The sequence below is a fragment of the Rhagoletis pomonella genome, unplaced genomic scaffold (assembly GCF_013731165.1).
Source record: "Rhagoletis pomonella isolate Grant_MI unplaced genomic scaffold, Rhpom_1.0 Rhpom_scaffold_00012, whole genome shotgun sequence".
Classification (NCBI taxonomy): domain Eukaryota; kingdom Metazoa; phylum Arthropoda; class Insecta; order Diptera; family Tephritidae; genus Rhagoletis; species Rhagoletis pomonella.
In genome coordinates this window covers 23,242,353-23,252,205 of record NW_023458566.1, presented here as the reverse complement: position 1 = coordinate 23,252,205, position 9,853 = coordinate 23,242,353, and the positions used below count along the sequence as shown (strand labels likewise).

Below are 9,853 nucleotides of genomic sequence, written 5' to 3'. Positions count from 1 at the left end.
TATGTTCCGCCACCATCTGCGCCACCTTCTTATCAGGAAGCCGTGGGAGGAGTTAAACCAGTTGGTCCTTTTACACCAATCACTCCCCCAACAGCACCGTCAGTTAACAACACTATTGTAACTACAGTGGTACCTATTGGCCGAACTGCTACGCATATGATCTGCCCTTCTTGTCATGTCGAAATTGAGACTACAACGCGTACGGAGCCTGGTATGATTGCATACTTATCTGGTTTTATAATAGCTTTACTTGGGTAAGTAAAAAAAAATCAAATATTAATCTTGCAAAATTTACTATCCTTTTTGTTTGCACTCAGCTGTTGGCTTGGTTGTTGCCTTATACCATGCTGTATTGATGATTGTATGGACGTACATCACACATGCCCCAATTGCAAAGCATACCTTGGGCGCCACCGACGATAAAAATGATTCAAGTAAAATATTTAACAGCAAAGAGTCTTTCAAAGCAACTAAAAATCACCTTTCAGTTTAGTGTAAACAATGATATATGTTTACCTGTTGTACAATAACTATGAAAATATTCATAAACGAATGGATTTATCCATTAGTACATTTTTTCAAAATAGTTTTTATATATAAAACTGGAACGAATTGCAATTGCATAAATATGTTATATTCTATAATGTATATTTCTTATATCGTACTGTTATGTTTTAATACTAATGCTTTTCTAGGATCTCGGTCCTAATAGCGGTATATTTTAAATGCTGAAATTTTCAAAAGAAAGCTGTTCCAAAAGTACGAGAGTTTATGGGTATGAATCGAATATACATACATACATGCATAGTACATGCATATAATAATCGCTCAAGATGAATATTTACATTTTATTTTAAAACAACACTAAGTAATTGCTTTTATAAGATATTTAAGTATAATTTTATATCTCTTTGTTTTAAACGCTTGCAGCAAAATTCCTGAATAGAAGAGTTTCGCTTACAAATCGACAGTTGTTTCTATATATTTGTGTGCCTTAAAATATATCAAATAAAGTAGCCTATATACATAAATACATTTGTACATTGTACGAATTTTAAATCAACCCCAGAACTACAGACGTTTCAATATATTTACACATATTTACATATTCAAGTGTTTAAATTAATATTCTGATATACATAAATAAAACCTCTAAGTTCTATTTAAATTATTTATGCATTCATTTTGGAGACAATAAGTGCCGTCTTGTGATGGCTCAATCCCGAATTCTCAAGAAATAAGCCATAGCTTATTGCCAAAATAAATCGAAATTTCCAACAAAAAATCCGTGCATGAAGTCCTGGTTTTTATGCCTTCAAATCAATTGAGTGGCTATACGGGGAATGTTTTCGAAATATTATACAAGGAAATGCAAAAAAAAAAAATCAAAAAAGATGGGTTTTGAAAATTTTGACTACTCTTAGGTAAACTTTTATAACCGGCGGGGCGTTTTAAACCTCTAGAATACAGCTTCCTATTCATTGGTATTACGATAAGCAATTCTGGTAACTTAACTACTCTCAATAAGAAAACAAATATAAATAGTTTTATTTATTGCTACTTAGAATCTATTGTAAATTATTCGCATCTCGGTACGCTGCTAATAGCTACGTTTTCTTTGGTTATCCAGAGGGTCAATTCCCGTTCTGCGTTATCGTGAAGTGAGGTAAAAAGTATAAAATTAACACCGAAATAAATGCGGTGTAAAGGTGTTATTTTTATCACTTCACGATAACGCAGAACGGGAATTGACCCTCAGCTCAATACCACGGTCGTTTTTCACGAAAATGTTCTGGATCATTTTTATTGGGGTTAATAATAATAATAATAATAATCACATCTAGGGCAGTCCACGTTGAGCACGTTAATTATAGGTTAAAAATCAGGAATGAATTAATAGAACAAAAAATCATTAAGTATAATCATCGACAATAAATTAAAATTTGAGGAGCACATTGAATACACAGTAAATAAAATTGAAACTATCGTGTAACAGGTCTATTCTGCACGCTACCGATCATTATGCAACCGGAAAATTTTATTACCAAAAACTGTTACTATAGTACTACTACCTACTATAGTACGTCCTACGACCGTTATAAATAAATATTATCTTGGCGCTTAAACTTTCACTAAGTGTATGGCTGAGTTTCATCTCCGATTTTTGGCGTGCGCCTTGATGTTGTCAAACAAAAAGGAGGGAGTTTAACGACGACTTCGAGCGACGATTGCATTTTTATGAGAAGCAATTTTTCATGGCAGAAACGCACTCGGAGGTTTGCCATTTCCTGCCGAGGGTCGAAAGCTGTTAAGAAAAAAACTTGTCTACATTTTTTTTGCGATGTTGCTTTGACCAGGGCTTGAAGCCAGACCCTGTGGGTTGGAAGCGTGCACTACCTACCACTACACCCATGAACGAAAGACACAAGATCACGCCTTCCCGAAAGAAAGAAAAAAGTTATTTTCTAGCTGTTGAAATCTCGACGCCGTCTTTGTTGTAAGAAGTAAACAACGAAGAGAACGCAAAAAACCGCGTAATTCTTGAACGCATGAATAATCATTTTTATTATGCAAATTCTTCTATAAATCATGTCGTTGTGTTAAATTATTCCTTACCTTACGTGTACACACGTTGTCACAAGCGGAAATTAAGATAATTGCAGTAAAAAGCCACCACCAACTTGTAAACAACGAACAAATATAAATAAACGGCTAATGTCAAAGTCGCCCAACTTATTTCCTAAATGCGATTATAACGGGCCACTAAGAAAAAGGCTTGATCTTGTATTATTGGATCATGCACTACACTACATCAGCCACTACTTGCAATCGTTCCTACAATCGCGTGCAAAATTTTTATGCGGATCCCGCTCATTGCCGAAGCAAACACAGCTAGTGAGTAGGAACACGAATTTCGATACGTTACGACACCACATCGATATTTTTGCCGTTCGATACCGATAGTTTTCAAACGATATTTAATGGAATCGAGTACCAGAACTCTTGTATCGTATCGAATCGTAGATGTAGCTTATGGCCTGTGTTTGCTTACGCGTAAAAGCACATTTAGCGCATTCAGCTCTAAATGCTACTCTAAATGTACATTATCTTCTGCGTGAGAATTGTTCGTAATAGCTACGGATCTGAATAAGCGACTGGAACACGGCTGTTTGTCAAAAGCATACTATTTCGAACTCGCGTAAATGTACATTTGCTAAATGCGGTAGCATGAACGCTCTTCGAAAACATGTTCGAAAGTACTAATTAAATACAGCAAAAACGCTGCATAAACTGGCACTGGAAAACTGGCCCTTAGTAGAAAATAAACATGATTCAATAATCATGGAAAACAGAGACTTGGGGGAAGTGAAAACTAGCTGCAACTCTTTCTAAGGATGACATTTGCCATTTTTGTAAAAGCAACAGATGTCGCTGTATTTTGTATTTGTCAAAACAAAATCAATAGCGCTGTTCTTTTTGTGAAAAACAAGTTTTTGTACAGGAAGCTCTTGCCGCGAAGTGCGTGGGATCTAATTTTACTATTAAAATTTTAAGATCCTTACAAATAAAAAATCGAATTATTGGCAAAATGACGGCCCAAACTATTCTTTTCGATTTCACTGTGGATTCAGGAAAGACTTCTGATTCTAAGCAGCGTCAGGAGATTGCCAAAGTAGTACGAGGTGAAGTGGAGAACGTATTTCCACAAATTGAACTGGCCTATCAAATGTCTATGGAGGACGGATTTTTTTGTGTTCTAACAGAAAACAAGGAGACAATGGTAACATTGCGCATTTTTCAACAGGGCCTAGTAACTATGAATATTGAATATTACCTGGAAGATGGAAAGGAGCCGTTGATGTCTTTCGATGTAAATATAAACTTTCCGCTTTAGTTATTGCGATACATTTTTAATCTTTATTTTTAACAGAAAAATGCAAGTACGTGTATTTACATAATTAACATACATATACCGATTCATACATATATTACACATTCATCTTGCCCGCATGCTTTTCATATTATGTATGTTTTGTACATATGTACATACATACGAATAGGTAGTAAATGCATATCGGTATATTTCTTCACCTACGGGCTGCAATTTTTCGATTTACATATATTTGTGAAAGGCGGGCTTTTTCCGAATGATATCCTTTGTTATCCCGATTTAATCGAGTAATGTTCAGACATTCGTTGAGTAATTTAACATTTTGAGTAGTGAACACATACATACATATACAGTGACTTACAAAATTCACGCGTGGAGCTTTTTTCAATATTCGTAACATTTTTAAAGTACATTTTTTTTTGTTATTTTTCTAAACTTTAGCCAAAACCACATGAATCAAAGTTTCAAACTTTATACAAAATTAAGGAAAATTCGTAAAATTTTCATCTAAATTTCGATGTTTTTAATCTGAATCTTTATACAATTTCCTGGGTATGCAGTTATATAGCCCATACAATTCTTGTTTGATGAATTGCAAACTCAATGACTTACATTACATATATATGTATATGTATACCCCAAAGCAACGAGACTAAATATCTTGAATCCGATAGAAAGTTTGCCTGGAGAACGCATATTACAAAACGAAAAGCCCTAGGACTTAAACTCACTATCTATCTATTGACAAAAAAATTCTCCTATACTCTACTATTATAAAGCCAATCTGGACCTACGGAATTCAGTTGTGGGTAACTGCAGCAAACTCGAACAGAGAAATACTTCAAAGATTTCAATCGAAAACTCTCAGACCTTGCGGAAGAAATCAAAAAGCATGCTGTCCCTTATAATCTAAAACTCGAAACCCACCCTAACCCAGTTATAACAGAATTGAGATCCTGCCGAAACGTTATCACCCGGCTGTAGAGAAAATCCGCAAATGGGTATACAAGTTGATTGCTCGGAAAGATTGGTTGTGACAATGGGTACATTCCATACTTTTAGGCACTTTAAATTTCCTCAACAGTGGTCTAAAATAAATGAAAAATTTGTTTTTACTTAGTTTGGTTCTTGATTTATGATAAATTTTCTCATTTCTTTTTAATTTATATACTGATTTTAGCATGATTTGCTTATAAATGAGCCGTAAATTAGGATAATGTGAACATGCTTTAATATAATTGTTAAACGTAAAAGTAACTTCAACCGGTTAAAATCGTTTAGTAATTTTTTGGGTTTCGCCTTTGCGTTTTTTTATAACAAGAGGAATATGTGAAAACTGTCTTTGGTTTTTTGGCTCTTTGCTGCGAACGGCCTTGCGGAAGAATTAATATAAGTTGATGATAGCAGGAGTACAAAAACAAAAATTTACATGTATTTTGTTTTTGCTTTGGCGGCATAAACTGTCAAAATCTGTAAGAGTGTGTGTAGAAATTCAAACAAAATTTTTCAATTTGATATCAGAAGCCGTGCGGCGAAACACATACACAAAATCAGCTGAGCTAGTAACACCACCTTATATAAATTCCCCTTGGCCTTCCGTATTTTATTTCATTAAAAAGTCATGCTTATATGAAAAAAATGAAAAAATCCGTCACCCAAAAAAAAAAATATTTAAAATCAACGCAGCTTTTTAGCCGGTTGAAACATGCACTTCATGGGACTAAAATTGTATGGGCTATAAAACTTCATAACAGCGGTCGTCCCTCGGCAGGCAATGGCAAACCTCCAAGTGTATTTCTGCCATGAAAAACAGCTTCTCATAAAAATGCAATCGCCGTTCGGAGTCGGCGTAAAACTGTAGGTCCCTCCGCTTTGTGTGACAACATCAAGGCGCACGCCACAAATCGGAGGAGAAGCTCGGCCAAACACTAACATATGTATGTGTAAGCTCCAATCTATTATTATTATTATAAAACTTCATATCCGGAAATGTGGTATTCCATCAGATTAAAAAGTTCGAAATTTTTATGAAAATTTGATTACTTTACCTAAGTTTTGTATAAAGTTTCAAAAGTTGGTGAATACATTCGGTTTTGGCTAGAGCTAGAACAATATTTTTATAGAAAAAAAATTAAATTGAAAAACTTTAGGAATGTTGAAGAAAAAACTCCACGTGAACGCTTGTGTAAGTCACTGTATGTGCATATGTATGTATGGCCACATCTGTGGCTCCCAACCAGAAATTGCTTGCAGAGCATCGTGTTGTGCTCCCGAGCACGAGAAACTCTGTGCCTTTCCCCCTTGCTCGTCACTCCCTCTCCTACAAGTAACGAGTTGCCGCGACAAAAGTTTCCCTGTCTGAACCTAGACTTATTGAATTCAAGTTCTTGGCCACAGTATATACAGTAAAAAACCTTTTTGAGTAATCCTCGTGTGTAAAATCTGATCAGGGTTGACAATGAGCAGGAGTATGAATTTTGCTGATTCAGAGATGTATACAAAATTACTGTGATAGGAAAAGGAGCAACAACCGCACTATGGCAGAGTGGAACAAGTCATGACTGTGACCGAAATTAATTACAAAAGTGTAAAAAAATTTGAATGATTCTCTATTATTATAGATACTAATACAGATTATCATCGTTCAGTGTTTAACTTGTTACATTACACCGTAAATGATAATGAACTGTAAAATAGTGAAAACGATAGTACTTAAACCAAATTTACGTAAAAAGGCACATTATTTGACGTTTCTCCGAATGGTGAATTTCTATTTTCCTTAGAAATTGCGAGAAGAGCGGGTAATTTTGTAGACAAACACTTCTTATAATTTTAATAGATAATTGTTATTTATTTTCTAATATTTAGATATTAGGCTTGCAGCCAGAGGCAGTGACATGTGAGGCTCACTAAAATCGACTCATCATGTTAGAGCAGCACCGGGTAATGGACCATTGTAAGTGCTGGCTGACCACCATAACCAACGGAGTCTCCAAGCAAATGCTTGCCCTGAATTTATACAGTAGCAATTCATAACAATTACTATTAAATGTGTGTATGATTCATAGTTGGGACATTCTATACTGTGATGTTAAGTATTTTTGAGGAGCTCCGGGTAATGGTCGCTCCAACTTGTGTGTGCTTAATGAACTCTGTCTGACAGGCATTCAAGTCTCTGTAACTAAACAAACCGTGTGTTTTTTTGTTGGAATAAAGAATTAAATATATTCGGAAATGGATAGTTTTTCAATTTTAAACTTCATTTAAGAGAACTCCATTCAGCGCTATAATTACGACTTGAGTTTTCCAGTTTATAGAAAAACAATAATGTGCATAACTATTGATATTATTCATAACTAAGCATTGATATTATACTTAATCTACTTTTTTTTTATACATAACATATAGTAACATATCGTCGATGTTTTAGCAAAATCGCCCATCGACCAGTTGAACTCCAGGCATCGAGATTTATACATAATAAAATTATAGTTAAAAAACTAAAAACACGCTTTTATTACAACAAGAACTAAAAAGTATAAAATAATTTGCACTCACTGTAAAGTTAGTTGCAGCTTTTTGACATAACTTTCAATGGGATATCTGTAAAAAAAACTGCAACAAACTTTACAGTGCACTTTATTTTGACTATAACTACGGGTCAATCACTTTAATCCTATTTTTAGCTAATTTAAAACAGTTAAATTAAGCCAGGTTAGGGAACTTCTTATTCTTCTTAAACGGAATCGCTATATCTACAAATTATTTTATACTTTTTAGTTCTTGTTGTAATAAAAGCGTGTTTTTAGTTTTTTAACTGTAATTTTATTTTCTACTTTTTAGTCTTTTGAAATCTTGCAGTTAATATTATGCTACATTTGACCTTAACAAACAAAATTTTCAATATATTTCAATTTAAATAGGCAATACACCTATTCTGAATAAAACCAAATTTGAGCACAGATGCCGAATTTTTAATTATATAGACTCACGCGCCACATTACTGCCAACATTTTTTGTGTAGTTATTTCATTTCATGTAAGCAATATGCATTCTAAATGTGAACTTAATCGGATCATAAATACGGTTTTTCCAAATATCTCGACTCCTGCGCCACTGTCGGCAAAATTTTTTGTGGATTTATTTATTTTCATATAAGCCATATATGTTCTAAATATGAACCACATCAGACTATAAATGCGGGTTTTACAAATATCTCCACTCCTGCGCCACCTAGCGGATTAAAACGTCTTTTAAATTGTATTATCCTCGAGCTCTGAGCTAAGTTTGAAGTTTCAAGTCTGTAGCTCATCGGGAAGTTTGTTAAATATTGTTACGATTATCCTCGAAACCTTGAGGGATTTCCCAAATATACTCGGGCTCGTATCGCTGGATTGTTAAATAAATGCTAACGATGACCAAATTGTAGTACAATTAACTTTATTGTACAACAAACAATTTACAATACTTGCTAATACAGTAAAAACACTTTACAATACTTGTTAAAGCAATAACAACGCTTTACTACTTGTTAACACAATTAATCGGGCGGTAATGACGCCCGCCTCCCATAAAACGGTATTTTACAGAAATCCGAAATCTTCGATAAATCAGTAAATACTGAAGCAAATATATTCAAAATTGATGTTTGCAATAATTCGTTAGCAGAAAATATGTGCATGATAAAATTTTGGAAAATGGGCGTGGCACCGCCCGCTTATGTCCAAATATGTGTATCTCTGTAACCGTTTCAATCAATTTGCACCAAACTCGGTACGGTTATTGGGCTTGCCACATAAAAGCCAAAACGTTTAAAATTATTGAAATCGTAATTTTAATTACGCCCACTGTTCATATAACAGTAAATTTCAGAAATGCATGAAACTTCGAGATTTCGGAATTTAAGGACGCTTATTACTCAAAATGGATATTAACAACAGTCCCTTGAAATTATACTTTATTTGGCTCCTAGTTTTGTGAATATACTGATTTTTTCGTGTGTTTTAAAAATTCTTGGTTTTTGTCGCACGGTGTAACCGATCCATGAAGTGAAAGAGTCATTGACCTATTGTGGACAATCGCATAATATTTTTCAGTCCTAGAACCTGAAGTCCTGTCAAAGAGCACAAATCATTCCGAGATTTCTCTAGACAATGTAATAATGTTTTTAGATTGCTTTCTTCTCTTAGGAGCTCAGAAACACTGTGGGCCATAAGGCTGCGTTGGACTTTCGTTTCTCGAGAGCGTCTACCCTTGCGTTGCCACCAAATTCCTCAAGCCCTAGTACCCACGTGGTGCTTGCTTAATTGGTTCAATAGAGTTTATCAGTTATCCATAAGCCTAGGTGTAATTTTGAAGGAGTCCAGGGCTTTAAGTGCTATCTGACACGGGGCGCAGCATTTCGATCCACGGGCATTCATCCACCAATATACCAGACTCTGCAAGTGTCTATTTTAAGAATTGTTACCATGCAGGGCTTGTTGAAGGCTAATTATACTAGTAGTTTGTATGTGAGTTTGGTCCTCAAAGAATGGTTTTGAAACCATTACGCCCTCACGAAAGCCTAGACTTCTTGTGCTCACTAAGTTGCTGAGACACAAAGCGCCCACGGAAGCATCATTGTCAATGAGTATGGCTAGAGGTGTTATACCTATCATGATTCCCATTGCTTTTGTTGGGTAGGTGCGCATGGCTCCCGTGCTACTAGGCCAGTGCTGAATACGTGATAATCGGTTCTGATCTTGTTTGCATATGCTCTTGCATTTGCGTATGCGGTGCATTTGTAAATTTACTACAATAAAATGCACACGTTTTCCATGGTAGCAAGCATAAAATTTGCAAATGCAATTTCAACTGCAAATCCAAGACCATTTCCACAATATCCTGAACAGCCCTACTGTAATTACTCACGTCAGTTTGGGGGGTATCTCCCACATTTAACCATTACTTTTCGGACAGCCT

At 35.1% G+C, this 9,853-nt stretch overlaps 2 protein-coding genes across 5 annotated transcripts in view; both read left to right on the top strand.

Annotated features, from left to right (window-relative positions):
- The window catches only part of LOC118748142 (LITAF domain-containing protein), a 2,164-nt gene extending 1,056 nt beyond the window's left edge, over positions 1–1,108 (top strand). For all 3 annotated transcript variants that reach the window (XM_036482466.1, XM_036482468.1, XM_036482467.1), the window contains exons 3-4: positions 37–254; positions 318–1,108. In XM_036482466.1, the coding sequence (XP_036338359.1) occupies positions 37–254; positions 318–423 (324 nt within the window). In that variant the 3' untranslated portion in view covers positions 424–1,108. The remainder of the gene's footprint in view (positions 1–36; positions 255–317) is intronic.
- Positions 1,109–3,273: 2,165 nt separating this feature from the next.
- The window catches only part of LOC118748141 (spermine synthase), a 34,653-nt gene continuing 28,073 nt past the window's right edge, over positions 3,274–9,853 (top strand). Inside the window, exon 1 of one of the 2 annotated variants that reach the window (XM_036482465.1) lies at positions 3,274–3,871. In XM_036482465.1, coding sequence (XP_036338358.1) covers positions 3,590–3,871 — 282 coding nt within the window. In that variant the 5' untranslated portion in view covers positions 3,274–3,589. The remainder of the gene's footprint in view (positions 3,872–9,853) is intronic. The other variant, XM_036482463.1, reaches the window with a different exon arrangement.